At 43.0% G+C, this 19,277-nt stretch overlaps 1 protein-coding gene across 2 annotated transcripts in view; it reads left to right on the top strand.

Moving 5' to 3' along the window:
- Nucleotides 1-12,734, top strand: part of tmtc1 (transmembrane O-mannosyltransferase targeting cadherins 1) — a 314,311-nt gene extending 301,577 nt beyond the window's left edge. For both annotated transcript variants that reach the window (XM_034290060.1, XM_034290061.1), the window contains 2 exons: nt 10,946-11,023; nt 11,156-12,734. In XM_034290060.1, the coding sequence (XP_034145951.1) occupies nt 10,946-11,023; nt 11,156-11,278 (201 nt within the window). In that variant the 3' untranslated portion in view covers nt 11,279-12,734. The remainder of the gene's footprint in view (nt 1-10,945; nt 11,024-11,155) is intronic.
- The last annotated feature ends 6,543 nt before the right edge of the window (nt 12,735-19,277 follow it).

Below are 19,277 nucleotides of genomic sequence, written 5' to 3'. Positions count from 1 at the left end.
TTTTTTGGGTGATAACCAGTGGTTGCAAATTGATGTTAGAAAAATCATGCTTTTGCTTCCCTAATTTCTGCACTGATTTCTAACTGCACTGATTCCTAGATTCTTAGAATAGCTGCCTATTAGATTGTTCTTTCACTCTCTCATTTCTCTCACCCTCCCAATCTCTTGACCTGTTAAAAGTACTCCTCCATTTCCTCTCAACCTCATGTCTATCCTCATCCAAAACATCTACAGTGATCTCCTGATCAATGCCTTCTTCTCTCCTTACACTCTCACCCTTATTATTCACTTTTCTTTATTATCTTCTCCTCCTTAACCTTGGAGAACTAGTTAATATCTTTCTCATCAAATTTTTCCCTTCTTTAAAAATATTAGACCACTAATTGGTTATTGATCTGAACCTTCATGAAAGCACTATGACCAGAACACGTATTGAGGCATATCACCACGTCCTACTATTTGCACGTCCTACATTCAGGATATTTTCTGCAGGGGTTTGAAGGGTGCCTGTGGAACATTTATGTGCTGGGCATTTTCTTTGTCCTGTTCAGACATACACACTTGAGAGAAGAGATAAAAGTCTGCAAATAAGTCACTTCAAACAGTGTTGCAGTTCTTTGAATTCCTTGATCTTTTTTTCCACTGTGAAAAATACTGATACTGTAATATTTCCTCCACTATCTGCATCAACAGAAACTAATTTCAAAAGAAAGTGTGACTTTATTTGTTTAATTGTTTTTCTCTCTCTGCTAATACAGTAAGTCTCTCCATCTCTTTCTACACTCCCTCTATTTCAGATCATTTTATTTTGCAAGAAATGCCATTTCATAGATATTGCCAAGCAGCATTTCAGTAAATGCAATATAATGCAATGTGGTTAATGATTCAGTTAATTTCGTAATTATAGTACAGCCTGCAGTAATGTCAATCAGCATTATAGTTCAAAACCCAGCCATTAATTTGCCTTTCTTGCATCAGATGAGGATGCACAGTAGACACTGTCCTGTGTCTACTTAAGCAATAAGACAAGTGGTATTTGGCCAATTTAACATGGCTGTAAGATGTTCTTTGGCACAACACATTGCATAGGTTCTGGACACAGCTCTATGACATGGTATATTGGCCATACACTACACCTCATGCCTGAATGAGGATTGGCTGATAGCTGTATGAGACCGTATATCACGGGTAAGACATCATCATCACTTTTTACTGTTATGCATTGGTAACCGATTTATAAAAGCAATAAGGCATCTCGGGGATTTGTGCTATATTACCAATATACCACGACTAAGCACTGTCTAGGCACTCCATGATGCGTTATACTAAGAACAACTGTCATATATTGGCCATATACACCCCGTGGTACATAAAACCCAGCAATCAGCCAATCAGCATTTAGTATTCAAAGCACCTGGTTTATAAAACTATTTAAAATATGACATTTTTAATCTATAATCATGTATACATGTACATGAACAGTATTGCTGCTGTATTTGGTAATATTTAGGCCATACTTTGAATAATTTAGTATATAAAATAAATAATTTATGAAAATATATATATTGTAACAATTGTATAAATATATACAGTGGATATAAAGTCTACACACCCCTGTTAAAATGCCAGGTTCTTGTGATGTAAATGAATGAGACAAAGATAAATCATGTGACCTATAACATTAACAAATCAGTTGAAAAACAACCTGAAATCTTTGAGGGGAAAAAATAAAAAAAACACAATAACCTGGTTGCATAAGTGTGCACACCCTTAAAATAATACTTTCTTGAAGTACCTATTGATTTTATTACAGCACTCAGTCTTTTTGGGTAGGAGTCTATTAGCATGGCACATCTTGACTTGGCAATATTTGCCCACTCTTCTTTACAAAAGTGCTCCAAATCTGTCAGATTGCAAGGACATCTCCTGTGCACAGCCCTCTTCAGATCACCCCACAGATGTTCAATTGGATTCAGGTCTGGGCTCTGGCTGGGCCATTCCAAAACGTTAATCTTCTTCTGGTGAAGCCATGCTTTTGTGGATTAGGATGTGTGCTTTGGGTCGTTGTCGTGAACTTCATCTTCAGCTTCCTAACGGACGCCCAAATTGCCTGGTATATGGAACGATTCATAATTCCCTCCACCCTGACTAAGGCCCTGATTCCAGCTGAAGAGCCCCAAAGCATGATGCTGCCACCACCATGCTTCACTGTGGGTATGGTGTTTTTTGGGTGATGTGCAGTGTTGTTTTTGCACCAAACATATCTTTTGGAATTATGGCCAAAAAATTCAACCTTCTGCCACCTTTACGTGGAGGAGGGGTTTGAGTACCCGAGTGACCCTAGGAGCTATGTTGTTTGGGGCTATATGCCCCTGGTAGGGTCTCCCAAGGCAAACAGGTCCTAGGCGACGGGTCAGACTAAGAGCGGTTCAAAAACCCTTAATGATGAGAAAAATGTTGAGGTCCGTGACGTCGCCCAGTATGGCGCAGCCAGGGCCCCACCCTGGAGCCAGGCCCGGGGTTGGGGCTCATACGCGAGCGCCTGATGGCCGGGCCTTTCCCCATGGGGCCCGGCCGGGCTCAGCCCGAAGTAGCAACGTGGGGCCGCATTCCCGTGGGCTCACCACCCACAGGAGGGACCATAAGGGGCTGGTGCGGAGAGGATCGGGCTGCAGTCGAAGGCGGTGCCTAGACAACCCGATCCCTGGACACGGAAACTAGCTCTAGGGACGTGGAACGTCACCTCGCTGGCGGGGAAGGAGCCTGAGATCGTGCGTGAGATTGAGAGTTTCCGACTAGAGGTAGTCGGGATCACCTCTACGCACGGCTTGGCCTCTGGAACCACACTCCTTGAGAGAGGATGGACTCTTCACCACACTGGAGTTGCCCATGGTGAGAGGCGGCGGGCTGGTGTGGGTTTGCTTATAGCTCCCCAGCTCTGCCACCATGTGTTGGAGTTTATCCCGGTGAACGAGAGGGTCGTTTCCCTGCGCCTACGGGTCGGGGATAGGTCTCTCACTGTTGTTTGTGCCTAGGGGCCAAATGGCAGTGCAGAGTACCCTACCTTCTTGGAGTCTCTGGGAGGGGTGCTGGAAAGTGCTCCGACTGGGGACTCTATCGTTCTACTGGGGGACTTCAACGCCCACGTGGGCAACGACAGTGACACCTGGAGGGGCGTGATTGGGAGGAACGGCCCCCCTGATCTGAACCTGAGTGGTGTTCAGTTATTGGACTTCTGTGCTAGTCACAGTTTGTCCATATCGAACACCATGTTCAAGCATAAGGGTGTCAATCAGTGCACGTGGCACCAGGACACCCTAGGCCGCAGGTCAATGATCGACTTTGTTGTCGTTTCATCTGACCTGCGACCGTATGTCTTGGACACTCGGGTGCAGAGAGGGGCGGAGCTGTCAACTGATCACCACCTGGTGAGTTGGATCCGATGGCGGGGGAGGAAGCTGGACAGATGTGGCAGGCCCAAGGGTACTGTAAGGGTCTGCAGGGAACGTCTGGCCGAGTCTACTGTCAGAGAGATCTTTAACTCCCACCTCCGGCAGAGCTTCGACTGGATCCCGAGGGAGGCTGGAGATATTGAGTCCGAGTGGACCATGTTCTCCACCGCCATTGTCGACGTGGCCGCTCGGAGCTGTGGCCGTAAGGTCTCCGGTCGAGGCGGCAATCCCCGAACCCGGTGGTGGACACCGGAAGTAAGTGGTGCCGTCAAGCTGAAGAAGGAGTCCTATCAGGCCTGGTTGGCTTGTGGGACTCCTGAGGCAGCTGACGGGTACCGGCAGGCCAAATGGACTGCGGCCCGGGAGGAGTTCGGTGAGGCCATGGAGAAGGGCTATCGGCTGGCCTCGAAGAGATTCTGGCAAACCGTCCGGCGCCTCAGGAGAGGGAAACAGTGCCCTACCAACGCTGTTTACAGTAGAGGTGGGCAGCTGTTGACCTCAACTGGGGATGTCGTCGGGCGGTGGAAGGAATACTTCGAGGATCTCCTCAATCCCGCCGTCACGTGTTCCATTGAGGAAGCAGAGGATGAGGGCTCAGAGGTGGACTTATCCATCACCCGGGCTGAAGTCACAGAAGTGGTCAAGAAACTCCTCGTTGGGAAGGCACCGGGGGTGGATGAGATCCACCCTGAGTACCTCAAGTCTCTGGATGTTGTGGGGCTGTCTTGGTTGACACGCCTGTGCAACATCACGTGGCGGTCGGGGACAGTGCCTCTGGGATGGCAGACCGGGGTGGTGGTCCCTCTTTTTAAGAAGGGGGACCGGAGGGTGTGTTCCAACTATTGGGGGATCACACTTCTCAGCCTCCCTGGGAAAGTCTATGCCAGGGTTCTGGAGAGGAAAATATGGCCGATAGTAGAACCTCGGATTCAGGAGGAACAGTGTGGTTTTCGTCTGGGCCGTGGAACAGTGGACCAGCTCTATACCCTCTACGGGGTGTTGGAGGGTTCATGTGATTTTGCACAACCAATCCACATGTGTTTTGTGGATTTGGAGAACGCATTTGACTGTGTCCCTCGCGGCATCCTGTGGAGAGTGCTTCGGGAATATGGGGTCCTGGGTCCTTTGCTAAGAGCTGTCAGGTCCCTGTACGCCCGAAGCAGGAGCTTGGTCCGCATTGCTGGCAGTAAGTCAGACTTGTTCCCAGTGCATGTTGGACTCCGGCAGGGCTGCCCTTTGTCGCCGGTTCTGTTCGTAATTTTGGACAGAATTTCTAGGCGCAGCCAGGCGCCGGATGGTGTCAGGTTTGGGGACCACACGATTTTGTCTCTGCTCTTTGCAGATGATGTTGTCGTGTTGGCCCCTTTAAACCAGGACCTTCAGCATGCACTGGTACGGTTTGCAGCCCAGTGTGAAGCGGAGAATCAGCACCTCCAAATCCGAGGCCATGGTCCTCAATCGGAAAAGGGTGGCTTGCCCACTTCAGGTTGGTGGAGAGGGCCTGCCTCAAGTGGAGGAGTTTAAGTATCTAGGGGTCTTGTTCACGAGTGAGGGAAGGATGGAACGGGAGATTGTCAGACGGATCGGTGCAGCTTCTCCAGTAATGCGGTCGATGTATCGGTCTGTCGTGGTGAAGAAAGAGCTGAGCCGCAAGGCGAAGCTCTTGATTTACCGGTCAATCTACGTTCCTACTCTCACCTATGGTCATGAGCTTTGGGTCATGACCGAAAGGACAAGATCTCGGATACAGGCGGCCGAAATGAGCATTCTCCGCAGGGTGGCTGGGCGATCCCGGGAGGAGCTCAGAGTAGAGCCGCTGCTCCTCCACCTTGAGAGGGGTCAGCTGAAGTGGCTTGGGCATCTGTTTCGGGAGGAGACCCCGGAGAAGACCTAGGACACGCTGGAGGGACTATGTCTCCTGGCTGGCCTGGGAACGCCTCAGTGTCCCCCGGAAGAGCTGGAGGAAGTGTCTAGGGAGAGGGAAGTCTGGGCATCTCTGCTTAGACTGCCTCCCCCGCGACCCGGCCCCGGATAAGCAGAAGATGATGATGATGAAGTTGCTCTGAGATGCAACTTAGAAAATGTCAGGAAAATTCTACTTGAACAGCTGCATTTTATTTGTGATTAATCGGAGTCACTTGAAATGTGTAAGTTTGAATGTGATTGGTTAATTCTGAACACATCCACATCCTCAGTTATAAGAGGGTGTGCACACTTATGCAACCAGGTTATTGTAAGTTTTTTATTTAAGAATGTTCCACCTCAAAGATTTCAGTTTGTTTTTCAATTGAATTGTTCACACTATTGGTCACATTAAAAGTGGAAAACGTTCTTTGTCTCATTCTTTTACATCACAAAAACCTGGCCTTTTAACAGGGGTGTGTAGACTTTTTATATATCCACTGTATATATATATATATATCACCCATTCTTCATAACTGGGACAAAACCTTTTTAATGTTTTTTTTTATTCATTTAAGGCTTCCTATAACGTAGCCAGCAATGTTTTTGTCTATCCTGAACAAATCCTCTTTTGCCACTGGCCATTTGAACAGCTAATTAGCCATTTGTGAATGACATTGATACAGTATCTATCAATATAGGTGTTGATGACTGACTTTTTGATCAAGTGAAAAGACATGAGAATCGTGTAGCCATTGAAGTGTTTGTCTATCCTGAACAAACCCTAATATCCACCAGAAATGTTTTATTTTAGGCATCCTATTACGTTGCTACTTACGGTTGTAGCCAGCAAAGCTTTTGTCTGTCCTGACAGACAAAAACAAATCATAAGGCATAATGTGTTTTGACTGTGACGGAAGTTGAATGCGGGGACTGTTGTTCCATAGTCCGCGTCTCTAACCACTACACTATTTAACGAGGGGTAGTCGGTCAGTCAGTCACTCACTCACTCACTCACCCACTCACTCACTCAGTCAGTAAGAGACATTCGCTCTTCTTGGCCGGCTCCACTTACGTGGTCCGGCAAAAAACCTGGACACACACAGAAAGCCATTTCAATCATGAATCTTCTCTTTTTGATTGTTTCAGATTTGAACAGAAATCAACCATTATTTCAAAATATTTTTTTTAAGTCGGAGAAGATGTGAACCTTAACCAACTTTTTTAATCAACTTTCAAACCAAATAATAATAACTGTGTAAGACCCATATTCCTCTGTCAGAACCAACCAACCAACATAAAACATTGCAATAAAAAATTATCTTATTGTACATTGACCTTTGTAACCAAACTGTAATCAAACTGTTTATTCACTGGGAAGCAGATCTATGAAGTCCATTACATCTGGAGAAATGCAATATATTTCCCTTGTTCGACTGAGATGTATAGGAGCTGCATTTCTCACCAGTTCAACCAGAACATCTTTAACAGGGCAAAAGCATTAATCTCTCCTGCCCTGTTGAGGTGTGAATTTCTCATTGGGGCCATGGGGATGCAAGAATTCCACTCTCATGTCCTGATTTTCACCATTCACAGAAACAGCTCTGGCCAACCACCAGTGCTCATCATAAACTACTGCCATCCAGTCATCAGGTATAACACTCTCTGCAGTTATTCATGTGGATTTGCCCTCAGGACTTGATGGTGGCTCTTCCATTTCCATCAGAAGTTGTGCAGGAATATCTGATGGAGTTGACATCTTATGGAGTTGACAAAATGTTCTATTTTTTCCTTTCATCGCATAGTCATAGTGAGTAGACATTTTATTTTTCAAAATTGCTAAGAGTGCTCGTAATACTAATCAAAATACCCATTTATAAACCATAATACTTATTTAGATTTGATTTAGAAGGGCAATGCAGTTGACCTGTTATGGTTGAGACGAACCTGATAGCAATATTATTTATTGTATTTGTCAAAAATCTGAAAGCTATTTCAGAGGCTCAAATGTAATCAATCATAAATAAATTGTTCGTTTTTAATACTTTGTCGAGAATCCTTTGCTGGCAATGACTGCCTGAAGTCTAGAATGCATGGACATCACCAAACGCTGGGTTTCCTCCTTTGTGATGCTTTGCCAGGCCTTTACTGCAGCTGTCTGCTTTGTTGTTTGTTCATGGGTCTTTCTACCTTAAGTTTTGTCTTCAGCAAGTGAAATGCATGCTTGATCGAGTTGAGATCAGTTGATTTACTCGGTCATTGAAGAATATTCCACTTCCGGCTGCTTCAGTCTTCTGTCACAACATTAATGAACACTAGTGACCCATTGCCAGTGGCAGCTATGCATGGCCATGCCATCACACTGCCTCCAACATGTTTTACAGATGATGTGGTATGCTTCGGATCATAAGCCATTCTAAGCCTTCTCCATATTTCTTTCTTCCCATCATTCTGGTATACAGGTTGATCTTAGTATCATCTGTCCAAAGGAGGCTGTTCCAGAACTAGGCTGGCTTTTTAGATGTTTTTTGACAATGTCTAGTCTGGCCTTACTATTCTTTAGGCTTATGAATAGTTTGCACCTTGTAGTGATTCCTCTGCATTTGCTCTCGTGAAGTCTTCTCTTGATGGTAGACTTGGATAATGATATCCCTACCTCCTGGAGTGTGTTCTTCACTTGGCTGGATGTTGTGAAGGTTTTTTACTGTGGAAAGGATCCAATGATCATCCACCACTGTTGTCTTTCGTGGACGTCTAGGCCTTTTTGTGTTGCAGAGCTCACCAGTGAGTTATTTTTTCTTAGAATGTACCAGGCTGTTGATTTGGCCACTCCTAATGTTCCTGATGCAATTGTTTTTGCAGCCTAAGGATTGACTGTTTCACTTGCACTGAGCGCTCCTTTGACCGCATGTTGTGGGTTCACAGCAACAGCTTCCAAATGCGAATGGCACCCCTGGAATCAACTCCTGATTTTTCACCTGCTTAATTGATTAAGAAATAACAAAGGAATAGCCTCACAGGTCCTCAACTAGCAGCTTCATTACATAGTTCCTGCACCACCAGTCTCAGTGTAAACAGTAAATGGGCAAATCTGTCAGTAGCGAAGATGCTGGCCTTCTAGGCAGAGTTCTTCCTCTGTTCAGTGTCTCTGTTCTTTTGCCCATCTCAATTTTTTATTTTTATTGGCCAGAAATAGCTTTTTCTTTGCACCAGCATTCGAGTCGCCATAACATTATGACACTGACAGGTGAAGTGAATAAACCTGATAATATCGTTGTCATGGCACCTGTCAATGGGTGGGATATATTAGGCAGCAACTGAACATTCTGTCCTCAAAGTTGATGTGTTAGAAGCAGGAAAAATGGGCAAACGTAAGGACCTGAGTGATGTTGACAAGGGCCCAATTGTGATGGCTAGACAACTTGGTAAGAGCATCTCCAAATCTGCAGCCCTTGTGGGGTGTTTCTGGTCTGCAGTGGTCAGTACCTAACAACAGTGGTCCAAGGAAGGAAAAGCGGTGAACAGGCGACAGGGTCATGGCCAAGGCTAAGGCTAAGGCTCATTGATGCACATGGGGAGGAATGCTGGCCTGTTTGGTCCAATCCAACAGATGAGCTACTGTAGCTCAAATTGCTGATAAGGTTAATGCTGGTACTGATAGGTGTCAGAACACACAGTACATCTTGTAGTGTGTTTGCAGTTTGTTGCATATGGGGCTGTGGGATAATGTGGCATGCCACAAAGCAAAAATGGTTCAGGAATGGTTTGAGGAATACAACAGCAAGTTCAAGGTGTTGACTTGGCCTCCAAATTCCCCAGAACTCAATCCAATCGAGAATCAGTGGGATGTGCTGGACAAACAAGTCAGATTCATGGAGGCACCACCTCGCAAATTACAGGACTTAAAGGATCTGCTGCTAACGTATTGGTGCCAGATACCACAGCACATCTTCAGAGATCTAGTGGAGTCCATGCCTCGACAGGTCAGGGCTGTGTTGGCAGCAAAAGGGGGACCTACACCATATTAGGCAGGTGGTCATAATGTTGAGACGCGATTAGAATTTGGTAAAACGTTCAGCCAGTACAGTTATGTAAAAGAGTTTAATGTACTGATCAAGGTAAACCTTAACCAAATGTTGGGAAGGCAATAGTGTGGAGAAAAAAAAATAACTGCTTATAATCCAAAGCATACCACCTCAACTGTAAAGCATGGTGAAGGTAGTGTCATGGCATTAACAAACAAGGCAGCTGCTGGAATGGGATCATTCATCTTTATTGATCATGTAATGTATGATTGTTGCAGCAGATGTATTTAGAAGTGCACATAAGCATTTTGTCTACCAATGTACAAGAAAATGCCACTGGACCCAAAACACACTGCCAACACAACCATGGGCTCCATCAGGGGAATAAAGGTTAAGACTGGCCTAGTCAATCTACTGATTTAAATTACTTTGTTGAATGGGACACCGAAGTCAACATGCACCAGCTCAAAAATGCTCTAGTAAAGGCTTGGCAAAGCATCACTGGGTGTACAGCAAAAATAGCAACTTTACTGTCCCAATATTTATGAAGGGCACTGTATATTCAATGTGAATATCTTTATGGTAAATATCTAAAGCAAACATTTTGCAGCAGTACTTTCTGGTTCTACTGTATTTTCAGTATGGAATGCAGTGAGATATTTTGCTATACAATGTTTCTCTATAGCAGAGAAAAACTGCTGTGCATTCAGCACACACTGTCTTCCTTATTCAAAATGTATCTCTGTATCACGACACAGGTGTAGTGGAGTGTGTAGAAAAAGTTTGAGCCAAACGCAGGGAGGTCATAAACGAAACTTGTATTCTTTGAATTATCAAAATCAAAGGCATGCTATAACACGGCGCACAAATGCTCAAACAAAAGTGCCTTTCTCCACATATGAAAGACATAAAACAATACCACACAAAGACACCCAGAAACACAGGAAGTAATATTGGCAACCTAATGAGGGAATGGACACCAGGTGCGTGCAATAACAAGACATGACAGTGCCGTGGGAGGAGGAGTGGCGTGACTAGTAGGCCAGCGATGACGCAAGCCGAATGCCACGTCGGGGGGGGGGGGGGGGGGGGGGGGGGGTTGGGGGGGTGCGGTCTCTCCCACTCTCCTTGGATTTTGTAGAAGTTTCTCTTTCTCCCTGAGTCCATCTCTTTCTACTCCCTCCATCTCCCTCTTTCTTCAGTTCAGGAAGTCAACAAAGGCCTGCTTTGTTTCTGCATTTCCTTTGGAGATAAACTCTCTAAGTAGGACTCGGGTTGGTGCCAGGATTCCAGCTTTTGTTCAGGTGTTTTTTCCCTTCAAAGAAAGGGCACTGTTAAAGGCCAAAGGATAAAATATGGGTTGACAATTCTGAAGCAGATCTAAGGGCGATTTCCAGTATTATGATAGTACATTGTATTGTTACAGGGAGGTTGGTATTCTAAGCCATAAGGCATGCTCACTTTATTAAAGATTAAAGTAAAAACATCTCCCTTGATAACCACTGCCATCTAGTGATCGTTGGCTGTTGTCATTTCATATTAACATTGTTTGTTTGTTTATTACAGAGCTACAAGCAAGCAGTGGAACTAAAACCTGACCAGTCGCAAGCTTGGATGAACATGGGAGGAATTCAACATATCAAGGTACTAAGTCAACACAGTACAGTTAGTTTGCACAGTCAACATTAATCCATGAACCATCAAGTCTTTGATTATACTGTATTTGCATAATAAGCCTACAATAATCAATAATGCATATTCTGATTCACTACACAGGGAGACTATGCAGCAGCCAGGCATTACTACCAGAGAGCCCTGATTCTAACTCCTGGCTCCAAGCTGCTAAAGGAGAACCTGGCCAAGTTGGAGCGGCTGGAGAGGAGGCTGACTGGGGACTAGACTAAACCAGAGACAAAGCATCCTAAATTAAGGAAGAAAGACCCTGGATGTCCCAGCATTATAGCAGCTACCAAGCTTCTGGTTAAAAACAGACCTGGTTAGAAAATCAACCTAATTTGTTGATGATATGAGATGTTGATGAACATGACAGGGCTGTAGGGAAGACGGGGAGATTGAGTTTTAGGGGAAGATGAGGTTTCAGTCATCTTCTGGAGAAAGAAGATAGAGAGTGGATCCTAACAGATGGCGATGTAACCACCAGCTCTTAAAACTGGACTTGATTTTGGTTTACCAAGAAGTCTCAGGTAATTGGTCAGATGCTTGATTAAGTTATAGGGTTCGTACATGTAAGGAAACAATTTAAAATGAGAATCAGAAATGGAACAAATAACTCCACCTCTCTTTACAAGTTGCAGGCAACCAAGGTCCCCTCCCAGTTTTTATTGGACCTGTCCCCCTTGGAAATCATGATTTGTCCATAGCCCCGGAACTAATGCAGTTTGTGATGTCATGCAGTCTGTTGTATCCTGACAGATCTGACAGATTTGTTTGCGTACTGTAGTTTGTCTACAAAATGTTATACTGGACCAGACTTTTAAAGGTAGGACCACTAGCTCCACGTATCCCCCAGACTTTAAAGGAAGCTTTAACCCTAATTGCTCTGCTTAAAAAAAACATTTTCTTTTTTTTTTTTAGGCCTGTATTAGGCAAGTGATTAAAGATTTTTCCTCCCATATTTGCTCATGAGTAAAATCATAAAAACTATTATGATATTTTGATTTATGTGTGTTGTTCACAATAAAAGCTCCAATAATTAGTTATTTTAGACAAATAAAGGTTTTGTCAATATTAAGGATGGTTTGCTAAAAGTGTTTGGCCTTGTCCTAATTGCAATGTGGCCCTTACAATCTCTAAGCCAGAGTTTGTGCCTGGGTTACTCTGTAATGAGTATCCTTTTGCTCCATGAACACATAGACAACATGTGCTTTCAAACTTTAGCTTTCGCAGATCCTCTGAGAAAAAAGCAAGGTCTGCTATATTTAGTCAAGTAGAAATTAATTCACTTTACAAAAAACAAAAGTACATTTAAATATATTTTCTTTAGCAAATATATTTATTATTCATACTGTATGTAACACTTTAAAATAAATGTTGAAATGCATGAAAAATACATAATTTGGACAATCTGAAAATTCACATCCTATCCTAAAATACATTTGTTTTAAATGTATTTGTTTTTCATTTGGATAGTGTCTCTAGACTCCTAAGGCCTAGCATATAATTGACCCTCTGACCTGCTCAACATTTACAATGCTGTTTCTGTGTTATTGTTGCTATTGATGTGCTATGAAGATTGTGAATTAAAATGTTATGTGGAATGTAAAATGGAATGAAGATGACTTCTGCGATGACTGAGATTGATATGCACCATAAAAATAAATATATGCTTTGTTAACTTGTGTTAGATTGTGCGCCTGCTGTAAGAGTCTGAGAAATAACACTAAAGTAAAGAAAAAAAATTCCAGTGTTATTTTGGAATTGTCCTTTGGGTCGTGTAAAGGAAAGTCCACCAAATAGAACCCTTAGGAAGTAGGCACAGAGGAAAAAGTATCTTGGCACAATACATTTTTTATTAAACTTGCAAGGAGAGAGGAATCAAAGTAACAAGGTAACAGTGACACATCTCTAGTAACACAGGAGAACTAGCAGTATTTATACAGTAAGGGGGTGTGGTGAGATACTGCACAGCTGTCTTATGTCAACAATACATGTTCCCCATTGTTCTATCTATTCCAAGTTTTACCCAAAGGACAGGCTCCTTACTCCTTCCCCCAGGAGACTAAGCCACACTGTAGGCAAACTTTTCAACAAGGACCACATACTTTCCATTAAGCCCAATACTGGAACTAGTAAATCTTTATTACTCTTTACATTTGTAGGTGTCATTAATACATCAGCTCAGTAAAGAGTCATTGTAGTGCTGAAATATGAATTTTAGCACACTGTGCTCTGGAACAGGTTTTCTTCAAATAGCTTTCTGTATTTTGCTCTCTTCATCCTTTCCTTAACTAGTCTCCTTTCCTGACTAGTCTCACTTTCCCATGCTGCTCCCACCACAATGCTTTACAGTAGAGATGGTATAAGCCATGTGATGAGCAGTACATTGTGTTCACCAGAAGTAGCACTTGTCATATTTGTTTGATAATGGTCTTGTCAGACCAGAAAATGTATTTCCTCATGTTCTCGGAGTCCTTCCATCCAGCTACTGATGGATGACCTGATTGATAGAATGCTGCAGACATGTTTGTCCTTCTGGCAGGTTCCCCCATCTCATCAAAGAAATTCTGAATCTCTGTTGTTGAATGATCAACGTTGCGCTTCAAAATGTTTCTACAACACGTTTGTCCTCAAGTCTGCATCTTTACCTTATTTTTTATTGACTCATAATGATGGACACATTGGCGGTTGGACTTTTTGAAATGTAATACACACTGCATGAAATGTGTGTCCTTTGCCCGGTTTTGGCTATAGATGAACACCAGGATTTTTATTATAGTTTGTTTTCTTATGAGGGATAAGAAAACTGCTAGCTATTTTACACTAACACCATGGAAGTCCATGGTCTCTTTTCCTTCTCCACACCATGGGCGCAATGTACGCGGGGGGTGAACTCGCCAATGGGCAGATTATCATCAGTGCACTTGTCCCTGCCTTACAAGGATCTCCCCCAACAAGATCGTCCAGGAGTGGATTGCAGGATGTTCCTCACATGGATAGGGTAGATGAGACATGAAAGCATGTTGTTGAGGGATGTTCAAGGCAAAGGTCTTCTCCTTCTCACCCTCCTGAAATGGGAATTAAGAATGCTCTGCCGATGTGAAATAGCTTTACTGTGCTTGAACCAGATGTGCCAACTCCATCAGCTCCTGTCTATATTAACCTGATTGTTTGCTCTTCAAAACAACCAGTCATTTTTGTCCTGTTCCCTCCCCTTGGTAAAGGCGGTGAGTTCTTTGGCAGACAGTTTTTTCTTAAAGTCTGTCTGAAAGCCTACTGGAAATCAGTTGGAGTAATGTTCGTGGACAATTTTGATACATTCTGGAAAAAAGCATATATTTTAAAAACAAGGGTATTCACCCAAATTATCTGGTTGCATTAAGTAAGGCTGAGACAGTGACTGAAAAAGGGGTTAGGGAGGAAACTATCTCTGTATAGTAATAATGGAAGTCCTTCATAGCACTATTATAATTATAATATGCCTGTCTCACATTCCGTTATTCAGACCTCTTTTATGAGAAGCAGCTCAGAACCATATAAAACAACCTATAACATTTATTTTGTTCACGTAGAGATTTCCTGATATTGACACTTCTTGCAAACACAAGCCAAATGGAGCTAACCCTGTTTTAATCTTGTTTTTTATTGACAAACCACTTGTTTTTTTAAAGGGGCTTGGCTTTCTGTCTAAGTAGGACTTCATCAAGTTTTTCATATGTCAGTCAAATGGGTAGATTATTATTTTATCAGAAACCTGATGTAACAACGGTGTCGTCGTGGTGTGTGAAAATAAAGGAGCCAAACGCAGGGAGGCGGTAAACGTAGTATTGTAATATTCTTAATAAAATGGCACGCAAATAAACCAGGCGCACAAGCTCAAAATAAGCATGCACGTTACTCTCCACAACAACACCCAACACAGAACAATACCTCACAAAGACGCCCAGAAACACAGGAACTAATATAGGCAACCTAATGAGGGAATGGACACCAGGTGTCTGCAATAACAAGACATGACCGTGGGAGGAGGAGCGGCGTGACCAGAAGGCCGGCGATGACGCACGCCGATAACCACGTCGGGGGAGACCCCAAGTTCTTTCCCAGCTTAACAGAAGCCTTATTGCACCTTCAGGACTTTTTCACGACTGTAATGTAAATCTGCTCACCGCTCCACGGCCACACAACTACAGGCGTCAAAAGATTTTCAGAACTTTCTGTCAGTATTTAGTTTAACAGACCTTTACCGTGCTATCAACCCCATATCTAAACAATATACTTTTTACTCAGCAAGACATCAGAGTTTCTCTAGAATAGATTATTTATTGACTTCAGCCACATCCCTTTCTGAAATACATGTTGTCATCAAACCTTGTTTGTTATCGGATCATAGCATTGTCGCAGCATGCTTCACACTCCTGGGTACACCTCCACACTGGCGGTTTAATGTCTTGCTTCTCACAAATGAAGATTTCTGTACTTTTCTCAAAGAAAAGTTAAATGCTTTCATGGATGTTAATGCAGGCTCAGTAGATGACTCTCGATTTTTCTGGGACGCTATAAAGGGTTGTATTGGGGACTCCTCAATTTCATTCTCATCCCACCTTAATAAGAGTAGACTAACCAAGATAACTGAACTGGAGAATACTCTCAACCAGCTAGAGGCGCAACAACAAGTCACATTTTCTGAGGCATTACAAGGCAGAATAGCTGTGACAAGAAGTGAGTTGAACTCTTTGTTAAGACGTAGGGTGGAGTTCTTAATGCATAGGACCAGAAGAACATATTATTCAATGGCGTCAGAACAAGTCACATTTTGGCTCTAAGATTGAAAAAACAACGCTGAAAAAGCGTTTGACCAATTAGAATGGGATTATCTCTGAACAATGTTGGACAAATTTGGGATAGGTATGCATTTTGTTAATATGATTAAGGTTTTATATGCAAATCCCTCAGCAATGGTTTGCACAGGCCAAGTCTGTTCTGCCCAGTTCCCAATATCAAGGGGCACTCGCAAGGGTTGCCCCCTTTCAGCCTTACTTTTTGCTCTTTCCCTCGAGCAATGGCATAGAAAATAAGACAACATCCATCAGTACAACCCATCACTTTTTGTATATCCTTGTATGCCGATGACATCCTTCTCTATGTAGGTTCCTTTATCCCACATTTGCTCTCCTCTTTTGATACATTCACCTCACTTTCAGGGTACAAAATTAACTGGACAAAGTCCGCGCTGATGCATTTAAATTCAGCTGCACTTCAAGTTACCCTGCCCTCCCATATACCAGTAGTTAAAAGCTTTAGATATCTTGGAGTTTATATTTTTCCCTCCACGTCGTCCATTGCAATAAAAAACTTTCAAGGTATATACAGCCAGATAGAGAAGGACTTTGAGCTATGGATATACTTCCTCGTGTTAATTCTTTCTCTTCCATGATCCCACTTGCTCCCCCTTTGGGATATTGGGATAAGCTTTAGTCATTAATTTCTAAATTAATATGGAAAGGAAAGAGACCACGCCTAAACCTCACGACTCTCCAGCGAGACAAGACACTAGGGCGACTAGCTCTGCCAGATTTTAAAATCTACTTCTGGTCTTATGTGCTACGCCCTCTATCTACATGGTTCAACCATAGTTCCTCCGCTTCTTGGAGACCAATTGAGGAGAATATTGTATTACCTCACTGGTTGCAAGACCTGGTGTATGCTAATATACCATTGAAAAAAGCCAAATTACGACTAGGCCCAGTTATATCATTTCTGCTCACATCTTACCGAGCTGTAATGAAGCATGTTGGCACAGATTATAAATGGCATAATCACACACCACTTTTTAATAACTTCTCATTACTCACTGGTAATGTGCCCTTTTAATTTCCACATTGGAAGAATAGGGTAGTGAATTTATTAAAAGATTTGTATGGTGTCCATGGTTTACGAGCTTTTAACGACCTACATGCTGAATTTGATCTTCCAGGTTCATCTTTTTTCTTTTATATGCAATTAAGATCAGCTATGAGGGCATACGGTGTCCCGTGGGGAACAGCTCTCCCTACACATTCCCTACGTAAGTTACTTTACTTAGTTTCAGTAGGACCTACACGGGGGGTGATTTCTAAACTTTACAAATTCATTTCTGGACCCTATAACCCCTTACCAGTAGAGGGTATCTGGAATAGAGATTTAAATGAAGTACACGATAGAGAGATCTGCTGGGACACAGTGTGGGAAAATCTTAGTGGTACAGCCAAAAACCCCAACCATCAATTAATACACTATAAGCATGTTCATAGGATGTACCTCACCCCCAGAAGGCGTTATTCTATGAAGATCACCACGTCTCCAAACTGTGATCTCTGCCCACTTAATGTCCAGGGGTCTTTCTTGCATGTTTATTGGGAGTGCCCCGACGTGGTTAGATTCTGGAAGGAAATATCTCTCACTTTAAGTGACATTCTTAAGATCAGGATCCCAGTCTCCCCAGCCTTACTTCTGCTTAATGACGACTCTTCTTTAAATCTGTCCCTGCAGCATAAAGGTATGGTTATAGGGGTTCTAATACTGTTGCTTTCCTAAGGATGTACAAAGGACTTTAGCTCTGTGACATTGCTGGGCAGGAATAGAAAAGGAAAATGTGTATATAATGTATATTTTATATATATTATTATATATATTTTGTACATTTTTCAATAAAGCATTTATCACAAAAAAGGAAACAATTATGTTTCAATTATTGGTGTATATCATCCACTCTCTATTCCTATATTGATTAGAAATAGAATGAATCGAGTGCATGCAACTTATGAAGTAAACCTGTCTAATCTGTTATCTGTAACATGTCAACCTACTAGTCCAGGTGTCAGGATTTCAAGGCCCGAACCCAAACGCAGACTGGATACAGGAAGTGAGTAAAGAATATTTATTGAAAATCAGCCAGCAATGGTGGTGGGATGTTTGAGCAATGGTGACGGGCCGGGGCGGCGGCCAGTCCTCGACGGGTTCTGGCGGTGGCGGCAACAGGGTAGCAGGGGGAGCTGACGGCGACGACAACAGGGCAGCAGGAGGAGCTGGCGTCGGCGACCACTGGGCAGCTGGAGGCGTGGAGCAGGCGTTGGTTGCTCCAGGCTGGCCAGGGGCTCCACCACTTGAGGTGGTGAGACCAGGTACGGCGTGTCATGGAAACCCTACCAGTCCTTACACCTGCCGATGTCCAGGAGGGCTTTTTCAAGCCCCACTTGAGGTGTTGCCCAACGCCTTAGAACTGGCACTGGGCATACCTAGGTCACCTCTATCACCCCCCACGTGAGTGGTGGCAAGGGCCCCCATAGCCCCACCGGATTCCCATTTCCATTCAGCAACTGTGTCAAAACACTCAAAATGGGAACATAAACAAATGTTTTTTTTTTTGTCACTATCTAAAACATATTCAACTGGTTCAATGACAGGGAAGTTCTCTCTGAAAAAATATGATATTTTGGGGTCCAAAAGGACCAGTCTCATAAAGTAAGAGTAGAGGATTTTTTTCCTGAAATGTTTAAGTTAAAAGAGAATTGTCAAGGTTACATTAATGTTGCCTTAGTACATTTTGAATTGCTTTATCAGTTAACTCTCCAGCAAAAAGACCAATTTCATAAAGTTAATTGATTATTTCTTGTGTGGCTGAGATGGAAACATGAAGAATTGTCTGCATACGTAGGAATTAGGATGCAAGTCTAGGCTTAATTGATTTTGCACTCTCATCCTTCCCTTCATCATAATTAGAATCTATAGCATTATCTACTGGAATAGCATAATCTACAGGAATATCATCTTCTGTGGGTTTTTCCACTGATTGTAAAAAGGACCATTTTAGCAATTAGTTCACATCTTAAATTCTGCAATGCAGAGGAGAAGTGCACTTAACACCGGATTCCCACCAGACTTCTTGCATGACCCTCTGGAGGGAATTGTTCCAGTGGAACTTAGTTTATGTCTGGGAAAGTTAATAAAGTTAATATGGGAAAGAAGTACATACTTTTATAGGAATTAAACACTGCTATTCAGAACTTCCCATATTCATTTGCTGATAAAATGAATCGGCCTCAGAAAATGCCTCCAATATTTAGAGTTAATAAATCAATTGGAGGCAACAGTCATGAGAACTGGACTTTGTTAAGAATTCTGCCTTTAATGTTTGGTGAACTTGTACAGGAGAATGACATAACGTGGGGTGTACTTCTTGAAC

The sequence above is a fragment of the Esox lucius genome, chromosome 23, assembly GCF_011004845.1.
Source record: "Esox lucius isolate fEsoLuc1 chromosome 23, fEsoLuc1.pri, whole genome shotgun sequence".
NCBI classification, from domain to species: domain Eukaryota; kingdom Metazoa; phylum Chordata; class Actinopteri; order Esociformes; family Esocidae; genus Esox; species Esox lucius.
Note: the sequence above shows the minus strand (reverse complement) of the source record. Positions and strands in the feature narration are given on the sequence as shown.